This window comes from Salvelinus sp. IW2-2015, linkage group LG24 (genome assembly GCF_002910315.2).
Source record: "Salvelinus sp. IW2-2015 linkage group LG24, ASM291031v2, whole genome shotgun sequence".
Lineage (NCBI taxonomy): Eukaryota > Metazoa > Chordata > Actinopteri > Salmoniformes > Salmonidae > Salvelinus > Salvelinus sp. IW2-2015.
This window is the reverse complement of record NC_036864.1, coordinates 3463130-3485417: the sequence shown is the minus strand read 5'-3', so window position 1 is coordinate 3485417 and position 22288 is coordinate 3463130. Positions and strand designations below refer to the sequence as shown.

At 44.1% G+C, this 22288-nt stretch overlaps 1 protein-coding gene across 1 annotated transcript in view; it reads right to left on the bottom strand.

Annotated features, from left to right (window-relative positions):
* The window catches only part of LOC111951302 (synapsin-3), a 128728-nt gene that overhangs the window by 62571 nt on the left and 43869 nt on the right, over window positions 1-22288 (bottom strand). Inside the window, exon 4 of the mRNA XM_023969358.2 lies at window positions 17810-17901. Coding sequence (XP_023825126.1) covers window positions 17810-17901 — 92 coding nt within the window. The remainder of the gene's footprint in view (window positions 1-17809; window positions 17902-22288) is intronic.

Below are 22288 nucleotides of genomic sequence, written 5' to 3'. Positions count from 1 at the left end.
TATTTAAACGTGTTAACCCTCGCAAGGCTGCAGGCCCAGACGGCATCCCCAGCCGCGTCCTCAGMGCATGCGCAGACCAGCTGGCTGGGTCTCGACCCCGCCCTGTGCAACTGGGTACTGGACTTCCTGACGGGCCGTCCCCAGGTGGTGAGGGTATGTAACAACATCTCCACCCCGCTGATCCTCAACACTGGGGCCCCACAAGGGTGCGTTCTGAGCCCTCTCCTGTACTCCCTGTTCACCCACGACTGCGTGGCCATGCACGCCTCCAACTCACTCATCAAGTTTGCAGACGACACTACAGTGGTTGGCTTGATTACCAACAACGACGAGACGGCCTACAGGGAGGAGGTGAGGGCCCTCGGAGTGTGGTGTCAGGAAAATAACCTCTCACTCAACGTCAACAAAACAAAGGAAATGATCGTGGACTTCAGGAAACAGCAGAGGGAGCACCCCCCTATCCACATCGACGGGACAGTAGTGGAGAGGGTAGAAAGTTTTAAGTTCCTCGGCGTACACATCACGGACAAACTGAATTGGTCCACCCACACAGACAGCGTGGTGAAGAATTGTTAGGTTGTGAAATTGTTAGGTTAGATTACTCGTTGGTTATTACTGCATTGTCGGAACTAGAAGCACAAGCATTTCGCTACACTCGCATTAACATCTGCTAACCATGTGTATGTGACAAATACAATTTGATTTGATTTAGAAACCTCTGGCAAAGGTACTAGGTGTTGATTGAGTTGAGATTGGTATATTTACATTTTTGTCATTTATGAGTGCATACATTTTTATACTTTTCCCCCATGGGAATCAAACCCACAACCCTGGCAATGCAAGCGCTATGCTCTACCAACTGAGCCACACGCGCTGTAACCATATTGTCTCCAATACTATCATTCACCCTCTGTCACACACACACACACACACACACAYACACRCACACACACACACCCACCCACCCACCTCTGGGCTGGAGAAGAGCCATCTGGTGCAGCTTGTGGACTGAGACAGTAGCCAGACTCACACTCTCTCGCGCACACACACAGTCACATGCACACACTTGGAGCCATGGAAGTGTTGCTTATGTAAGACAGCCGACCTGAGGCACAACTCAGGACTCAGTGAGAGCTGTCGTGGTCACGGCGACACGAAGGCTACAGCTGCTCTCTTTAAAAGTGTTGTTGTGCTCACTGCTCAGCCAAGGTGGCACTGGACCAAGGGCTCACTGCACACTGCTCAGCCACAGTAGTGGCACTGGACCAAGGGCCGATCTATTTCTGCATCGGTTTATTGAGGGACAGACTGATACAAACCTCGCTCATACCACGTCGAAGTGCCCACATCACCTGCACTGGTACCTGACGCACCAGGTTTGTTGTTTTGATATAACTTCACTTTGAAGGGCACAAGAGTGTACAAGAACCATAAAGCGTCAATAACGGCTTATGTGAGCAGCCACAGGCGTATGCTGCATGCACCTAWCTGTACAAYCTATTTACTGCTCATCATTAACATAGAAGTGCAAGGTGTGATCATGCGATTGTTTTTAGCCAGGCAACAGTTAATAGCAGCATTGCCCTATAAAGCTACAGCATTAACACGCTTATTCCAGCCATTAACTTTGTTATCAGAATCCTAAATCGGAGTCCTTCTGCCCGAGTAATGCTCCCTGTGGGTTCTGGCTCACGTCAAAGTGTATCAAATGTATTTTGTGCTTTACAATGCCAATCGCTCAGGCCCAATGGTGATCGCTTCACTGCCAATATGCTAATGCTCCTTTTAAATTGTTCATCAGTGTTGCAATAAAAGGGATGCTTAATGGGGACGGAGATGATGATGCCGAGATGTGAGGTAGGGATGTCCTGTATTTATGTGGAATTGAAGGTTCTGCTTTGTAATAGCCAAATGGAATTGGGTTCCTTAGGGAGAGAGGGTGAGCAGAGTGGGAGCTATAAACACAACAGATAGGGCACACACACACACACACACACACACACACACACACACACACACACACACACACACACACACACACACACTTGTATTTATTAGGGATCCCCACTCTTCCTGGGGTCCAAACATATTAAAGCACTTACATTACACAAAAAACAAAATATAAAACAGTACATCATTTAACATTATTACACCACTACATATCTACAATACAAAATGTTTAATACCACCAACAAAATCACAATGTGTGCGTATGCATGTGTCTGTACCTTTGTGTGTGTCTCTTCACAGTCCCCKCTGTTCCATAAGGTATATTCTTACMTGYTTAAAAARAAATCTGATTCTACTGTTTTCATCAGTTACCTGATGTGGAATAGAGTTCCATGTAGTCATGGCTCTACTCTATGTAGTACTGTGCACCTGTGTGCAAGTATTTTAAACAGACACCTCGGTACATTCAGCTTGTCAACACCTCATACAAAAACAAGTCGTGATGAAKTAAATCCACTTTGAGCCATGAGAGATTGACATGCATGTCATTAATGTTMGCTCTCCGTGTACTTTTAAGAGCCAGCCGTGCTGCCCTGTTCTGAGCCAACTGCAAAGTCCCTCTTTGTTGCACCTGACCACACTACTGAACAGTAGTCTAGGGCCTGTAGGACTTGCCTTGTTGATAGTGTTGTTAAGAAGGCAGAGCAGCGCACATGAGTCCATGCCATAGTCACYACTACTGGGCGTCTTGCTGGTGCATGTTCAGAGTTTGTTAGAGTTCAGTTGGCTTTGATGGTAACCATGGCAACTGCCTTAAATTGCAGCAAACTGTGGGACAGGATTTATTGGAACATTTGCATTAATGAACTTGGCTTCCGTAATTGGGTTTTCAGTGTAGATGCCGTTYCTGTGTTGGTGCTGTGTTGAATCAGGGAGCAGATTGTCCCCATGTGTGCAGTCAGTGCTACYGGGGAAGGGAGGTAGGATATTATCATCGTGATAAACAATCACATTTGTGGCTATGGCTGTTTTCAGACCTTGAAGCATGTCAGGGGAGGGAGACAACCAGTCAAACACGACAATCGCCTGCCATTCTATTCTCTMAGTAAATTTMTCTTCCACATCTTTGACCTTTTCATCGACTCCTCTGGGAGATCTATTCTGAATTGCATTGCATGTACATTTATCCTTGTAATGCCCTCTTGCCAGCCTCAAARGTCTGCTGGTAGAGTAATCTCCATCCAATCTGTCTGACTCAGGTTGATAAGGGTAATACGGTTCAACCTCACAAAGTGTTCCACAAAGGTTACACGTGTTGACTCCAGCGCATTGCTCAGAACAAGAGGACATTGTGTCATTGTGCACCCGTTTGGTCTAGTCTCTAAGGGACAGCTATCACCACACACCAAGCCCAGACCAGCTTTGATGAATGATGGGAGAGTGAGTGAAAGAGAAACCAAGAGAGAGAGAGGGGGTATGAGAGAGAGAAAGAGAGAGAGAGAGAGAGCGAGAGAGAGCGTACCTACAGAAAGTGAACACCCCAAGAGAGAGAGCGTACCTACAGAAAGTGAACACCCCAAGCCCAGCTTTGAAGAATGGATGGAGAATGATGGGAAAGGGAGAGTGAGATAAAGTGAGAGAGAGTCTTGCAATTGCCTCCACATTTCAATGGTTATATTTTGGCAAGGCTTCTTTGAAGCAAAGTAAGACAGACATTCCTCATTATTCGAAGTAAAGTAAAACATTCAGGATTCAAACATTTATACTGCCTCAAACTCACATTGTAAAGTGGTTGGTGTTGCGCTGATGCCTGCCTACCGTTGACTTGAGCCTATGTACTCGAATGGCGGTTGGGAGTTGAGATTGAGAAATAAAAATAGCTMTTTTTAATCGTAGCCATCAMAAAAMCAGTTAACACGTGATTGCATTTAGAATTGTAATTTKTGGATGGACRGAGAAGGATGGGAAAGGGGCGAGAGARAGAGAGAGGAGTAATAAAAAGAAAAGAAAAAACAGAGATGATAACACATTTCATTATGTTCAAATTAAAGAGATGCTCCATTACTTTTGTAGACTTTTTAGACAGTAGTTCTGAAAGTAGCACTCACAAACTAAAAGTGGTACCCGAAAATGGTGTACTGCGTCACATACGTATTTACCGATACGTGCACCACATCATTGCTCTCTCTCTCTCTCAACTACATTGGATAACGTTGGGCAGGTCTCTTGCTAGCTGTCGCTCAAATGTGAGGGGCTGAAGCTCATTGGCTAGAACTCGTGGGGGGGAAATGTTGAGAAAATAGTGCAGCACAGCTTCAAGAAAACAGTCGCTTTCAAACTTGGGATTTCATGGCTAATTTAGGTAAGGCATTCATTCTGCTCATAGATCATAGATTATGCATGTATGAACTACACGTTGACACATCCAAAGCAGGAGGTTTAAAAAATACTTTCTTCGTCGCCAAAGTACCGGAGCATGTCTTTAATAACCACAAAGAAAAATAACGAAGTGAGGGACAGAGAAAGAGAGAGAATGAGTCCAGTAAAATATGCATTTGGGAGAGGAACACGTTATGGACCACTTGAACTATTCTGAGCAGCTAGGGGAAGCGGTCGTACTGTAGCTAGCAGTCACAGTCACGATCCCAGACCCAGCGCCACCAGGCAGGCCTGGCTSCAGCTCAGGRCCATGATGGGCGGTGGCGCAGTCATGCGGTAGAGCCTGCCAGTAAAGACCACTGCTCTGGCCACGGTCCAGTGAGGAATGCATGCAGAGYTCCTAAGGAGCACCAAGGGTCAGAGAAATGGTGAATACCATGGCTAGACAACATAAGACATGCACTGAGTGTACGAAACATTAGAAACACCTGCTCTTTCAAATCAGCATACAGTCCATTCAGAAAGTATTCAGACCCCTTGACTTTTGCCACATTTAGTTAGGTTACAGACTTGTTCTAAAATGTATGAATTTTTTCCCCCCTCATCATTCCTCATAATTTTTGATAATTTATTTAAAAAAATACAAAACGGAAAAATCACATTTACATAAGTATTCAGACCCTTTACTCAGAACTTTGTTGAAGCACCTTTGACATCGAGTCTTCTTGGGTATGACGCTACATTCACGCCAAAGAGTTCAATCTTTGTTTCCTCATAACAGAGAATTGCGTTTCTCATGGTCAGTGTCTTTAGGTGCCTTTTGGCAAACTCCAAGCGGGATGTCATGTGCCTTTAAGTGAGGAGTGGCTTCCGTCTGGCCACTCTACCATAAAAACCTGATTGGTGGAGTGATGCAGAGATGGTTGTCCTTCTGGAAGGTTCTCCCATCTCCACAGAGGAACTCTGGAGCTCTGTCAGAGTGACCATCGGGTTCTTGGTCACCTCCTTGTCCAAGGCCCTTCTCCCGATTGCTCAGTTTGTCCGGCCGGCCAGCTCTAGGAAGAGTCTTGGTGGTTCCAAACTTCTTCCATTTAAGAATGACGGAGGCCACTGTGTTCTTGGGGACCTTCAATGCTGCAGAAATGTTTTGGTACCCTTCTCCAGATCTGTGCCTCGACACAATCCTGTCTTGGATCTCTACGGACAATTCCGTCGACCTCATGGCTTGGTTTTAGCTCTGACATGCACTGTCAACTGTAGGACCTTATATAGACAGGTGTGTGCCTTTCCAAATCATATCCAATCAATAGAATTTGCCACAGGTGGACTCCAATCAAGTTGTAGAAATCTCAATGATGATCAATTGAAACAGTAAGCACCTGAGCTCAATTTCGAGTCTCATAGCAAAGGGTCTGAATACTTTTTTTTCTTATATACAGTTGCAAAAAAATCTAAAAACCTGTATTTGCTTTTCATTATGGGGTATTGTGTGCAGATTTATTTAATCCATTTCAGAATAAGGCTGCAACGTAACAAAATGTGGAAAAAGTCAAGGGGTCTGAATACTTTCTGAAGGCACTGTAGTTTAACTGTAGGTTAAACAAGGATTTGTAAGCCTTCAGACAATTGAGACATAGATTCTGTATGTGCACCATTCGGAAGGTGAATGGGAAAGACAAGATTTAAATGCCTTTGAACAGGGTATGCAAGCAGGTGCCAGGTGCCACGGTTTGACTGTGCCAAGAACTGCAAAGCTACTGGGTGTTCAACAACAGTTTCTCGTGTGACAAGGAATGGTCCACCACCCAAAAGACATCCAGCCAACTGGGCCAGCATCCTTGAGGAACGCTTCCGACACCTTGTAGGGCCCATGCCCCAACRAATTGAGGATGTTCTGAGGGCAAATGKGGGGTGTAACTCAATATTAGGAAAGTGTTCCTAATGTTTTGTTCACTCAGTGTAGTGGGTAAGATACATAGTTAATTCAAGCAGAAAATGTGATATTCGATCTACATGACAGACGGATTACGATGTGTCTTGCAGCTAAATGGTGATTGCGCGGCGGTGGCGGATTCTGATACGAAGACGAGTCCCTCAAGAGCACTAACACTGTTAATATGAAAAGCATCAGATGCGAATCGCGGGGCAGGAGCGAGGCAGTGATATAGCACTAGTAAATTACCTATGGCAGAAATGGAAATTTGTGTTATGAGTTAGAGTGGTTTAGAGGGACCATTTGTATTCATGAAAACATTATAGAAATTGGCATCAGGCCTCATTCTGAGCTGTATAGTATTTGTATTAAAGCCTGGTGGTGCTTTCGGGGGAAAACCATCCTCAGGTTTGTTAAGCTCAAGCCTGACTTCAGCGTGTCTGTCTGTGAGATGGATTGATTTTCTCTGTTATAAGGTAAACCCGTCTGAGGTATTAGGTCTGATTGAAGTACAGTAGCAAGGGTCTAGCGGAAACAAGGTGATTCAATTGTGTGTGTGCGTGCGTGTGCGTGCGCGTGACATGTCTGTGTCTCAATTCTGGGGGTCGATTTAGTGTACATTTATGAGGGACACGCTACTTTACATGTGTGTGAACCTGTGTGTATACAGTGTGTATAGAGTGAGTGAGTGTGTGTTTAGGCCGACATGAAACCTCTGCGTGGTTGGGCTTAGTTCAGTAATATCCACCTGAGGTAGTTTAAGGAGAGCCAGGCCCCGTCACACTACAGTATGTGTGCCTCAGGACTCAGACGCACAACCCTGTCTGGCTGTGTAGGGCTGGTTATGGGATAGATTATTAGAAAAGAATAACAGACAAGTATCTGCTAATGCAATCTCCCTGCACCATCTGTGAGACTGGCTGCAGATCTGGGGGGTGGGGACAGGGAGGAATGCAGAGGGAGGACGGGGCCCTGCAGTCAGCCACGACAGGGTTTAGGGACTCCCTTCCACTACCTGTCTACTACAAAATAGTTTGGCTCTGGATAAGCAAGGTGCTTTGGTATTCAGTTCAGGTCTTGGCGTTACACCGACAATGCTTACCTGTTTTTACATTTGCATGTACACTTTGTAAATCAACACCAAATCTACAGAGACAATTTGTTCTGGTCTCGGGAAGTGTTCAAGGACAGTGAAATCAACATGTCTTCAGGTATGGAGGAACTTATCTGTACAATTGAAGAGATTCATTCCTGAAAAAACGCTATATATCCATTTTCAGAAATGTTGGTAAATTAGCTTTTATTGTTTATAGAGAATGGTGTGTTTTTCACTATCTAATCATGGCAAAGGGTTGTTCAATGACAGACATGCATTTGTTTAAAATCACTTGAGAGTTTTTTTTTGCAAAATGGTATCAATCCGCCTTAYTCTCAGAAATAATAATAGTACTGCTAGGTTTTTACACAGTAACAAATAAMGATTTTTAAAATAATGTACAAACGATACATTTATATATAATGATATTATAATTTAATACAGKAATATGAGATCTGTATGTAAAACATTTACATTTGACATTTTAGTCATTTAGCAGATGCTCCAGTAGGTGCATTCATTGTGAGATAACAACACATCACAGTCAAATATACAGCATACAAGCATTTCATTAAAACTAAACAATGGATATATAGCGTTTCGCCAAAAAATGCCATAAAAATGTCAAATCRGACACATCTAAAATCTATGAACGGTAATATTTTACACACACATGAAGTACACAGAAGCAATCATTTGAGGAAAAAATATTGGAAATAAAAAACCATTCAGACCCGTTTTATGGGCATGCATTACTTCTGTCTGAACAGATAACAATTCATGTCCTACTACTTGTCATCGTTTCAAAATATGTCATTGATTATTATAATAGGTTATCTTTTAACATTAATGGATATCAAGATAACTAAGGGTGAATGACCGACACCACAACGGTCCACCTGATCTGGTCCCGTGGTAGTTCCCTTAACAAAAGCAGACTCTTATACACTAGTAATCACTTTGCCAAAACATGCCAAAGTTGTCCTTTGCATGCCTGAATAAAAGCAATTTGCCCTCTAAACACAGTGTGGTACTTACGCAACCCTGAGGGACTCCAAGCCAGATAAGACAGGCATAGTGATAATCCAGCACTTAGTGTGAGTGGGGGTGTTTTTCATTGTACGTTGTATGCACATAACAGGTAAACAAGCGGCCATATTGAATCGCCTAACCCAGTCCAGGCAGACAGGCAGTTACTCATTACCATCTCAGTATCGCTACTAGCATCGCTGGGCAGGATGCTGTTACGCATTACCCTAATCACCTCCCTGATTGGATTTCAGTTTATTCATCACAGGAGGAGCAGGACTGTGGAGAAGAAACCTTTGGCTGTGCTGATCGGAGTCTTTTTGCTGTGGCTAATCATGCTCCATTGCTATAATCGTGAAACACTTTGCCAGACCAGTGTTTCTGCTTTAAGTTAAGTTCAGCAGCTGGGCTGGAGGGGTTTGGCAGAAATAGAAAAATAAAACCAAAACGGGTGACGGCACGTTTTGGATGCGACTCTTGCACGAACGAGAACGCACCATATATGCTCAAAAACCTGCCTGCCTCTACTCCAAGGCAGAAAATAACAAGGGCAGAACCACTTGAATTCTTCTAATAGCCAGTAACAGCAGGTCCTACTAACGTCATCATAGGAGGACCAAGTCATGTACAAAAGCTTGAATCTTCATGTTCTATATTGTTTTGATGTCATTTGTGCTCCCATACAAGTGCATGTGCAGTCACGCAATGCAATTACATATGCATCGGCCGCATCAAAACACACAGGGTAATAGTACACGTGTTACAGTTTAGTTAATATACGACAAACAAGTGAAACCATGCACTTCTAAGAAGTTCCACTTGAATAAACAAGTCTGAAACCACAGAACTGTGAGAAAGTGTGCTGCCTTGATAGGCCAGTAGAGGGGAGGGGAAGTGGGGAAGTGTTTAGGGAGCGCACCCGTAGCCAGATGCCAAGGGTCAGAATGCTGAACGGAACATGGCCCTTATTTACGCAGCCCTGCACGGACGGAACAGCAGGAGCCTTATAAACTGACCAGGACACACACAAATACACACAGGCACACACACAAATACACACACAGAGCAGTTTGAAAGCAGTGAGAACCAACTACTTACATGTACAGTACACACTTTATGTGTACACACACACACACACACACACACAATTTATGTTATAAAACATAATGCCTTTAATCTGAGGTCCTTAGGAAACATACTGTTTATCCGATGTGATTATCTTTAGGAATGTGTCTCAAAGCATATAGGATTTGTAAGATTTGTTTTCATTTAGGCTAAGAATAAAATGTAAAATTTTCCTAAGTAGTCATTATTAGCCTAGCTTAGGCACTAACACAGAATTGTTTATAGACTACAGTAAATCCTGAGTATMTTCTGGGTATAGGCAGTGATAGGCTATACTATTGTACGGCATAGGGGAATGTGTGTCAAGCAAAGAGGACAACAACAGCCGTATCTTAGAGATGTTATCTACATTTTCCCACCCTTGACTCACCACCCACATGAAAAAATAATATACTATCTTATAAATACTGAAGTATTCACTGTAGTGTTTTGCGGACTAAACTGTAGTCTTCACTGTAGTATACTGAAGTATACTGTAGTATTTACAGTTAACTATAGTATACAGTGCATTTGGAAAGTACTCAGACCCCTTGTCTTGGTCCACATTTTGTTACGTTACAGCTTTATTCTAAAATGGATTAAATTTGTTTTTTTTTCATCATCAATCGACACACAATACCCCATAACGACAAAGCAAAGACAGGTTTTTAGAAATGTTTGCAAATGTATAAAAAAATGTACTCTTAAATTTTACATTTACATAAGTATTCAGACCCTTTATTCAGTACTTTGATGATGCACCTTTGGCAGCGATTACAGCCTCGAGACTTCTTGGGTACAAGCTTGGCACTCATGTATTTGGGGAGTTCCTCCCATTCTTCTCTGCAGACCCTCTCAAGCTCTGTCAGGTTGGATGGGGAGCGTCACAGCTATTTTCAGGTCTCTCCAGAGATGTTGGATCGGGTTCCAGTCCGAACTCTGGCTCGGCCACTCAAGGACATTCAGAGACTTGTCCTGAAGCCACATCTGCTTTGTCTTGGCTGTGTGCTTAAGGTCGTTGTCCTGTTGGAAGGTGAACTTTTGCCCTGAGGTCCTGAGCGCTCGGAGCAGGTTTTCATCAAGGATCTCTCTGTACTTTGCTCCATTCCTTTCCCTTGATCCTGACAAGTCTCCCAGTCCCTGCTGAAAAACATCCCCACAGCATAATGCTGCCACCACCATGCATCACCGTAGGGATGGTGCCAGGTTYCCTTCAGACGTGACGCTTGGCATTCAGGCCAAAGAGTTCAACCTTGGTTTCACCAGAACAAAGAATCTTGTTTCTCATGGTCTGAGAGTCCTTTAGGTGCCTTTTGGCAAACTCCAAGCGGGCTGTCATGTGCCTTTTACTGATGAGTGGCTTCCGTTCTGGACTTACCATAAATGTCTGATTGGTGGAAGTTTCTGCAGAGATGGTTTGTCCTTATGGCAAGGTTCTCCCATCTCCACAGTCAGGACCTCTGGAGCTCTGTTCAGGAACCCATTGGCTCTTGGTCACCTCAGCTGACCCAAGGCCCTTCTCCCCCGATTGCTCAGTTTGGCCAGGCGGCCGCCTCGTAGGTAAGAGTTCTGAAAGATGACCCAGCGGTCCTGCTCATCTGCCGGTTGAACGTGCCTTAGGCATGCTGCACAGGAGGCGATGAGGACTGCAGATGGTGGCCAGGGCAATAAATTGCAAATGTCCTGTACTCTGAGACGCCCCAAGACAGCGCTATGGAAGACAGGACGGACAGTGATCGTCCTTGGTAGTGGCAGACACGTGTAACAACACCTGCACAGGATCGGTACATCTGAACATCACACCTGCGGGACAGGTACAGGATGGAAACAACAACTGCCCAAGTTACACCCAGGAACGCACAATCCCTCCATTAATGCTCAGGCTGTCCGCAATAGGCTGAGAGTGGCTGGACTGAGGGCTTGTAGGCCTGTTGTAAGGCAGGTCTCACCAGACATCACCGGCAACAACGGGCACAAACCCACCATCGCTGGACCAGATAGGACTGGCAAAAGTGCTCTTCACTGACAAGTCGCGGTTTTGTCTCACCAGGGGTGATGGTCGGATTTGCGTTTATCGTCGAAGGAATGAGTTACACCGAGGTCTGTACTCTGGAGCGGGACGACTTTGGAGGGTCCATCATGGTCTGGGGCGGAGTATCACAGCATCATTGGACTGAGCTTTGTTGTCACTTGCAGGACATCTCAACGCTGTGCGTTACAGGGAAGACATCCTCCTCCCTCATGTGGCACCCTTCCTGCAGGCTCATCCTGACATGACCCTCCAGCATGACAATGCCACCAGCCATACTGCTCGTTCTCGTGCATGATTTCCTGCAAGACAGGAATGTCAGTGTTCTGCCATGGCCAGCGAAGAGCCCGGATCTCAATCCCATTGAGCACGTCTGGGATCTGTTGGACTGGAGGGTGAGGGCTAGGGCCATTCCTCACAGAAATGTCCGGGAACTTGCAGGTGCCTTGGTGGAAGAGTGGGGTGACAACTCACAACAAGATCTGGCAAATCTGGTGCAGTCCATGAGGAGGAGATGCTCTGCAGTACCTAAAGCAGCTGGTGGCCACACCAGATACTGACTGTTACTTTTTTTTGCTTGGACCATTTTTTTTGCTTGGACCATGTATAATTTGTTGGTGATGTGGACACCAACGAACTTGAAGCTCTCAACCTGCTCATTACAGCCCCGTCGATGAGAATGCAGGTGTGGCTTCGGTCCTCCTTTCCTGTAGTCCACAATCATCTCCTTTGTCTTGATCACGTTGAGGGAGAGGTTGTTGTCCTGGCACCACACGGTCAGGTCTCGGCCTCCTCTCTATAGGCTGCCTCGTCGTTGTTGGTGATCAGGCATACCACTGTTGTGTCATCGGGCAAACTTGAATGGTGTTGGAGTCGTTCCTGGCCGTGCAGTCATAAGTGAACCAGGGAGTACAGGAGGGGACTGAGCACATACCCTGAGGGGTCCCCGTGTTGAGGATTCAGCGTGGTGAATATCTAGCGCTTACCACCTGGGGGTGGCCCGTCAGGAGTCAGGATCCAGTTGCAGGAGGGAGGTGTTTAGTTCCCAGCCCTGAGCTTGAGGGACTATGGTGTTGAAACGCTGAGCTGTAGTCAATTAATAGCATTCTCACACATGGTGTTCCTTTTGTCCAGATGTGAAAGGGCAGTGTGGGATTGCAATAGAGATTGCATCATCTGTGATCTGTTGGCGTGTATGCAAATTGGGGTGGTCTAGGGTTTCTGGGATGATGGTGTTGATGTGAGCCATGACAGCCTTTCAAAGCACTTCATGGCTACAGACGAGAGTGTGACAATGGTCGGTAGTCATTTAGGCAGGTTACCTTAGTGCTCTTGGGCACAGGGACTATGGTCGTCTGCTTGAAACATGTTGGTATTACAGATTCAGACAGGGAGATGTTGAAAATGTCAGTGAAGCCACATGCCAGTTGGTCAGCGCATGCTCGGAGTACACGTCCTGGTAATCAGTCTGGCCCTGCRKTCTTGTGAATGTTGACCTGTTTAAAGGTCTTACTCACATCTCCTGCCGAGAGTGTGATCCCACAGTCGTCCGGAACAGCTGATGGTCTCATGCATGTTTCAGTGTTATTTGCCTTGAAGCGAGCATAGAAGTTATTCAGCTCGTCTGGTAAGCTCGTGTCACTGGGCAGCTCTTGGCTCTGCTTCCCTTTGTAGTCTGTAGTAGTTTGAAAGCTCTGCCACATCCGACGAGCGTCGGAGCCAATGTAGTATGTTTCGATCTTAATCCTGTATTGACGCTTTGCCTGTTTGATGGTTCGTCGGAGGGCATAACGGGATTTCTTATAAGCTTCCCACTCCTTGAAAGCGACAGCTCTACGCTTTGGCTCAGTGCGGATGTTGCCTGTAATCCATGGCTTATGGTTGGGGTATGTACATACTATTTTAAGCTCACGGTTTGATGAAAAAATGSCTCAAGAGGGCACCAGAGATCTAGATAACCAAACAAACAAACAAAAAAGAGCATCCTCCTCTTGCTCTTGCTGGCTTTCTCAGATTCTGCCATTACTCTCTTGAAGGTGCCAGTAATAGGCTACAGGAGCAGTCCGCAACTCTTCTCATGTGGAATGCCAATTTATCTTACCATTTCTACCGATCTGCGTGCCAGTTATGATTCTCATATGCACATTTTCGTGAAAGTTTCATTTCATTTATAATAACATAGCTCAAAATCATTGTCATGTGGTTAATCAAAATTCTATCCAAATCTAAATGAAAATGATACAAACCTAAAAAGTAACTTCTATTGCCATTTCCAAATATGTAAAAATAGCCTACATAAAGCCAACAAATAAAACCATTGCAGCCTGCAGGTAGAAAATATCCTGWTAAAAATAAATATCCTATAAAATCACATTGGCCACACATGGCCTGTAAAACAATATTCTGGGCCCTCAGAGTTTSCTGTGYCAGTGAGCTTGGGACAGACACAGCTGTAGGCTATTTGCGCAAGGGACAAGAAGCATTACTTGACTTGGGCAGGAGCTCACCAGAGTGGAATACCGGCGCCTCAAATGTTATACTGCTTGAGCTCCTGTTCCTCTTCTAGAATAGCTCAAAAGTATTGTGGAGCTCCTGCACCTAAATAAACAGTACCAGTACCCAAAGAGTAACGAAACCTATTTCAGTCCAAGTCAAGCGCTGATAAGAAGCAAAATCAGGCTTTTTTTTTATGATGTTTCCACTGGATCAGAGCATGACATTTTACCCTTTCACGCTGAGTGCCTTTCACRCTGAGTGGTTATCGAAAGGGAGAGTGCTGGAAATATTATTCAAATAAATTCAAATACACACCAGATTTTGTTTGCTTGCTGTTTGATGTGAAGTAAACATTACTTTGAGAAGGTCCACAGCTCATTAGTGGTGGTGCGTTAAGCGAATCAGAAATACTATCAGATCCTCAAATGGGCACATTTATATGCCTACGTTTGCGCACAGGCCAGGTAGCCTATAAGTCAACTTCTATGCGTGCGAGTCCTTACTCAACATTGACAGGAGCGCTCCAAACAAAATACAATGACTAAATTGACARAAATCGTAAATGGAATGAAACAAACCAAAACTTGATTCCATATGTGTTATTTCATATTTCATAATTTTGATGTCTTCACTATTATTCTACAATGTAGAATTCTACAATAGATAATCATGTATTTTCTATTTTCTGGTTGAGAGAATGCCAAGAGTGTGCGAAGCTGTCATCAAGGCAAAGGGTGGCTACTTTGAAGAATCTAAAATATATTTTGATTTGTTTAACACTTATTTGGTTACTAAATGATTCCATATGTGTCATTTCATAGTTTTGAKGCCTTCACTATTATTCTACAATGTAGAAAATAGTAAAWATAAAGACAAACCCTTGAATGGGCGTGTGTTCTAAAACTTTAGTGTGTATATACAGTTGAAGTCTGAAGTTTACATACACTTAGGTTGGAGTCATTAAAACTCGTTTTTCAACCACTCCACAAATGTCTTGTTAACAAACTATTGTTGTGGTAAGTTAGTTAAGGACATCTGACTTTGTGCATGACACAGTCATTTTTCCACAACTGGTTTACAGACAGATATTTACCTGTATCACCGACATTCAAGTGGTCAGAAGTTTTACATACCTAAGTTGAATGTGCTTTTAAATTCAGAAATGATTAGTCATTGGCTTTAGAAGCTTCTTGAAGGCTAATTGACATAAGTTTGAGTCAATTGAGGTGTACCTGTGGATATCTTTCAAGGCCTACCTTCAAATCAGTGGCCTCCTTTTGCTTACATCAAAAAATAATCAACATACAAAAAATCTACAGAAATCAGCCAGACCTCAGACGAATTTGTAGACCTACACAAGTATGGTTCATCCTTGGGAGCAATTTCAATAGCCTGCAGGTGACGTTCATACTGTCAAAACAATAGTACGCAAGTTAAAACATGCCATGGGACACGCAGCGTCATAGGACGCTCAGTAAAGAGAAGTGTTCGTCTCCTAGAGATTAATGGTGGGAAATATGCAAATCTTCCCAGAAAGGAAAGGACCTTGTGAAAGATGCGGGGGAAACAAAAGTATCTATATAACAGTAAAACGAGTCTATATAGGACATAACCTGAAAGGCCGTCCGCAAGGAAGAAGGCCATGCTAAAAAGCCAATAAAAAAAGCAGACTACAAGGTTTGGCAACTGCACTGGTGGACAAAGATCGTACTTTTTGGCGAAATGTTTCTCTGGTCTGGAAATGAAACAAATAGACTGTTTGGCCATAATGACGTTTGGTGGAAAAAAGGGGGAGGCTTGCAAGGCGAAGAACACATCAACGCGTGATGGCACGGGGGTGGCAGGCATCAGTTGGGGGGTGCTTTGCTTAAGGAGGGAATGGTGCACTTCAAAAATAGATGGCATCAATGAGGATGGAAATTATGTGGATATTGAAGCACATCTCAAGTACATCAGGTCAGAATGTTAAAGCTTGGTGTTGCAAATGGGTCTTCCAAGTGGCAATGACCAAGCATACTTCCAGTTGTGGCATAAATCGGTTAGGACAAAACGTCACAAGGTCAATTGGAGTGGCCATTCAACAAGCCCTGGACCTTCAATCTAATAGAAATGTGTGGGTTAGAACTGAAAAAGAGTGTGCGAGCAAGGAGGCCTACAAACTGACTCCGTAAACCAAGCTCTGTCAAGAGGAATGGGCCAAAATTCACCCATTTATTGTGGGAAGCTTGTGGAAGGCTACCAAAACATTTGACTCAAGTTAAACAATTTAAAGGCAATGCTACCAAATACATTGCGTGTATGTAATTTTGACACTGGGAATGCGGTGAAAGAAATAAAAGCTGAAAGAAATAATTCTCTCTACTATTATTCTGACATTTCACATTCTTAAAATAAAGTGGTGATCCTAACTGACCTAAGACAGGGGATTTTTTACTAGGATTAAATGTTAGGAATTGTGAAAAAATTAGTTTAAATGTATTTGGCTAAGGTGTATGTAAACTTCCGACTTCAACTGCATATATATTTGTTACTGCTCTACTAAAACAATCTCGACCAACAGCCTAACGACAAAACAATCGACCAATTGACTAATTGGGGTCAGCCCTAGTGTGTAGTATAGTATTCTACAGAATTCTATAGTAAGCTGTAGTATTTTTCATGTGGGCATTGACTCTCTATTGCAGTCAATCCATGGGAATTGATGACATAATACGGGCAAGCAATACAATAACCTCAGTGATGGACAGCCAGGCAGGCATCCACCTCCCAGACAACAAGCTACAACAGAATGGCATGATACACAACACTGCAATCTGTCTATTCTAGCCACTGTGTATCCTTGACTTAACTTCAAACTGCTTCAAACTACACACGGCCTCGTTTCCTGAACATTTCCTGTACGACTGCCAGATCCAACCCTGAAGGTTGTTTTTTCAGATTATGTGTATACAAGAAAAACACAACGTTCATTACAACGATAAACTATCCTTGCGATGCCAGCATAGAGCTGAGTAGTACATTACTAGCCTGGTCCCAGATCTGTTTGTTCCAACTCCTATGGTCATTGTTATGCCGATGGCAAGACAGCACAAACAGATCTGGGACCAGGCTAGTGCATTCCCCAGAAGGCTGTGAAACAAGCAGTGGTCTGACGCTCCACAGCAGCATGCACCTCATTAGCTAATCTAATTTACTAATCAGGGCCTGAAACCCTGCTACATAAAGGAAGAGAGAGGCAGGGGGTGACGTCAACTCCCAAACTACCAGAAAAACTGCTCTACTGCAGCCCACAGAGGAAGAAGTTGGTATGTAAAAGAATGTGAAGACGGTTCCATTTTGGAACCTTGCTGACGTATGGAACACAGAACAAAATTGAGGGAATTCTGGAACTCTGAGAAGTAGTGTTTGGGCTGGGAGGAAGGATACAGAGGTAATAAGGTCGGGTGCTTTTGGTGCTGTACTTCTTTTCAGAGGTATTCACAGAAATGTTTTGCGTGACAGTAATAGCCAGTCCTTTTCATATAATTTCCCACTGGCTCCATCGTCTTTTGTGACGTCCTTTTTTTGTGACTGAAAGCAAATGTATATATACACACACACACACACACATATTACTTGTCTACAATGTAGCTGATGGSTGTTGAAAGGGAATAACTGGAGCCATTGTCTGGACCCACTGAGGGAGACTGAAGATGCGTGGGCAAATGCGTCAGAGCAGAGCTACTGACGGACATACAGGGACCGCTCTCTTTTCTCCATCTCCTTCCATCGCTCTCTCTCTTTGTTACCTTACCTGACCACTTTGGTTCCTCCTCTTATGGCCTGCATATCAATCATACACCCAGTGTTCATGTACGAAGCCAGGTTGATCTCTGAGAACTCCGCCTGTGAAACAAGGACAAAAACACCACGCTGATTATACACATTATTCACTGGGGTATAGAAGTAGCAAATTACTGTAAAACACAATTTCCATTTGGTGTATATAGGCCTGAATCAACAACATAAAACAGAGAGAGAGAGAGAGAGAGCGAGAGAGAGAGAGACAAAGAGAGAGAGATACAGAGCCAGAGAGGAGAGACAGATTGGATAACTTGATTAGTCTGAGTCTGTCTGTGTCTGTGGCCTCCCAGAGAGGACAGGACAGCAGAGGCCTTGTGACAGGGAGGGAGGCTTTAGCCCAGGCAGCTACTTAATGACTTGATCAAACTCCCAGTCAGAGCAGAGATCCTCTCTGGAGGGGAAGGGACACTGCAGCTTGGCCTGTCTGGGAGAGAAAGCAGGGAACAGAGGGACTACAATGGGGCATTAGGGGCCAAGTGCCTCCATTGTCTCTTGTGTAATTACAAGTTAGAAATAGATTTGCTCCAGAGATTTAACTCCCATGATTCTGTTTTTTTTTGTCTTTCACTGGCTGACTGTGTTCTCAGGACAGTACCTCGCAAGGGGACACGTGTCAAATGCATATTGTGCCTAAATGTAATAAATTCATAACAGATTCCAAATCTACCTACATCCGCTTCAGCCCAGACACAATCACATATATTATTAGCCATTAGTACATTTTGCTGCAGGGTAAATACTGTACAATCAGGCACTTGCACAATGAGTGTGGCCCAGTGGGGGAACTTGTTAATGAGACACACATCCTCTATGTATGACATGTCTGCTAAAGTCAGGGCTGATAAAACACACCATATTTATGCTAGAGAACCACAGAGACAGACAGGCCAATGAATGATGCTGTCCTAAGCCAGGAATCAGGAAGGGATTAAACGCTACATTTAAAATATATTTTACATGTTTTTTCAAATCATAATAAAATAACAAAATCACTGCAGTCATTTCAGTTTGGGGTTTCGTTTGATCATATGCTGGGTTCATGTCGTTGTTTTTGGCCTTGGTGACCTTGTTTGGGTGTTGGTACCCTAAAAGATTTAGCTTCACTGAGGGCCAAAAAGCTAATGAACCCTAAAGAAAAGACAACATTCCTGCCTTACTTTACTATGAACATGCTTCCAACATGTTAGCTCTGTGGAGATGGGGAGGYCAGTCTACCCAGGATGGAAGGAGAGGTGAGGGTTAGGGGTCAAATGTCAAGAAGGATCGGTTTCAGTCCGTATACTGCAGTGTGGGATGTTATAGAGTTAGAGTAGAGCTCGTCTCAGGCCCTCCAAGTCCTAGCTAGGTGCTCCCATTAGAGGTTATGAACCAAAAGCCCCAGAGAGAGAGCCGTAGGAGTAAGAGCTTGACCTCGGAACAGCAAGACGTTGACCTCTGACTTCTAGTGGTAACATTTGTCACTTTGAAGAATGTAGCGTGACACTAATGCAGGCATTTTAATGGGTCCTCAATGTGTAGTCCTGCAGCTTTTCTACTATGAGAAATTCAATTTGGCGGACCTGGTTGACTCCCAAACACAACTTTACCGATATAATTTGTCATATGAGGAACCTACATGGGCTCGTGGTGGGCCAAATTCAATAATTCACTCTTCCTATAGGCTACATAGTTAAACAATGAGTTACTCATCTGAATAAATAATCTACGCTGAGTGATCACTTATTGATCTCACTTGTTAAATCCACTTCAAATCAGTGTAGATGAAGGAAGACAGTTGAAAGAAGGATTTTAAAGCCTTGAGACAATTGAGACATGGATTTTGCAAGACAAAAATATTTATGTGCCTTTGAATGGGGTATGGTAGTAGGTGCCACGTGCACCGGTTTGTGTCAAGAACTGCAACGCTGTTGGATTTTTCACGCTCAATAGTTTCCTGTGTGTATCAAGAATGGTCCACCACCCAAAGGACATCCAGCCGACTTTGGAGTCAACATGGGCCAGCATCCCTGTGGAACGCTTTCGACACCTTGTAGAGTCCATGACCCGATGAATTGAGTCTGTTCTGAGGACAAAAAGGCGGGGGTGCAAGTCAATATTAGAAAGGTGTTAACGTTTTGTACACTACATCTATATTCAGATTGTGGTGGAGTCACAAACACAGAATGGGACTGATATTGTTGAGCTGCTCTAGTGTTAATACGAACTTTGTCAAAGTAAAGCCACAGAACGTCGTTCGAACATGTGCTGTGCAAATAGAAAAACAAAAGCCATCTGTGTAAGCATTGTATTTGGCCGATGAACGTGGCTGACAAAAACTCCCCAGAACATGGATGACTTAAAGTTCCGATACAGGCAATGTGAGTTCAGCCTCTGAAGTATTGACGGAGAAACATGAGCTTGTCCTCTAACCTCAGAAGCACTCTGAAACCTCACTAATATGTGTCAATCTCAAAAAGGCCACAACCTGAAGAGACCATTACTTTCCTTAACTTCCAGTGTTTGTTGTTTGTGAGGCACCAGCGTTGCTCTTCAGCTATCTATCTGGGTCTCTGCAGAGTGGATACTTTGTAGGAAAGGATGCAGGCCAAAGCCTCCATTTATTTGAATAGAAAACAGTGTCTTCTGTACAGTTTGTTGCAACCAATATACTCCAGAATCCTATTCAAAATGCTMAATTGTGGCCAGCACAAACAAAAAGTATGGGGGAGTATGTCTTCCTCATTCGTTTGTTTCCAGAACAATGTGCCAACTTAACAAAACAGTATTTCTGTTCTGTAAAAAAATACCCCCTCTTTTTATTTATTGTGTTCCGCTTACAGAGGAGGAGAAGAGAGCAGGGGGCGAGTAAATGCCCTAATCTCATTTACGGGACAGCGAGGCGCCACTCCCTCTCAATGCGCCTCAAAGACACAACACACTGGAACTTGGCTCCCTTCCYCTCCTCAGCTCCTCTCCACTGTGCCCCGCCTCTCAACGAAACATCTGTGTGCTCGGCACAATGCTTTACCATCACCAAGGAAGACTCTTAAAAGACGTAACAGACACACACAGAGGCGCTAACTTTCTCACACACACACACACAAATGCACAGAGAATCGCGCACAGAGAATCGCACACATCTACACACACGCCACACAACCCAGTATACAGATCTGCAACTCATCCCCCTGGCAAATTGCAATCCCTCAGCAGGGGCCTACATTGACATTTGCTGTGACCAGATAAAACCAGAAGAGTGGGCTAGTTTCTGGCAACAACCAAAAATGCTCCACAACTCCTGCTATTGGCTGGCTGGCTCGGTGGGGCCCTCTGTCATTGGACAGTTATGGATGAGCCGTTTTTGTGACTGGGGCGAGTGCCCGGGACACAGGGCCCGTTTGACAGTGCCATGGTTACCATCAGGGTAATAGATTCAGATTTGTGTTAGAGCAGCTCTCACCCTGGGAAAGGAAAACAGGACAGGATACATGGGAACTGCCTTCTCTCCCCTTAAACTGCCCCYAGTACACGATTCTTCTTTCCTCTATAACCGCCACTGATGTCATTTAATGCTGGATCTCTGTGTTACAGTTGCAGTATTTCTAAACGTGCCAGGAGGCTGCAGTACAGGTCTTTGATGCTGGTATCCAACATACCAAGCAGTCTGGCCAGAGAGCCATCTTTCTAGGACAATTCAATGAGTGCCTAAATGATACTCACACCAAATCTTCCACAACCTGTTAATATTCAAGGAACGGGATCTGAAGTACTAACTGTCCTATATGTGATTGTTTTTAAAGCCATACCCTGGCCTCAAGAAGAGTGTTCCATGATTTAACTGATTAAAGTCTCTCTCGTGGCTCTGTAATGTTCCATCCTTGTAGCTGCCTTGGTCAAATCTGGACTTGAGATAGAGTGCACATGCATAACTCAAACTTGTCCACGAATTTGTGTATCAAATCATATTTGATTTGTCACATGCGCCAAATACAACCTGACAGTGAAATGCTTACTTAAAAGCCCTTAACCAACTATGCTGTTAAGAAAAATACCTACAAATAAAATCAAATAAAAGTATGAAATAATTAGAGAGCAGCAGTAAAAYAACAATAGCGAGGCTATACACAGKGGGTACCGGTACAGAGTCAATGTGCGGGTGCACTGGTTAGTCAAGGTAATATGTACATGTAGGTAGAGTTATTAAAGTGACTATGCAGACAATAACAGAGAGTAGCAGCAGCGTAAAAGAGGGGGGCGGCAATGCAGATAGTCTGGGTAGCCATTTGATTAGATGTTCAGGAGTCTTATGGCTTGGGGGTWGAAGCTGTTTAGAAGCCKTTTGGTCCTAGACTTGGCGCTCCGGTACCGCTTGCCATGCGGTAGCAGAGAGAACAGTCTATGACTAGGGTGGCTGGAATCTTTTACAATTTTTAGGGCCTTCCTCTGACAC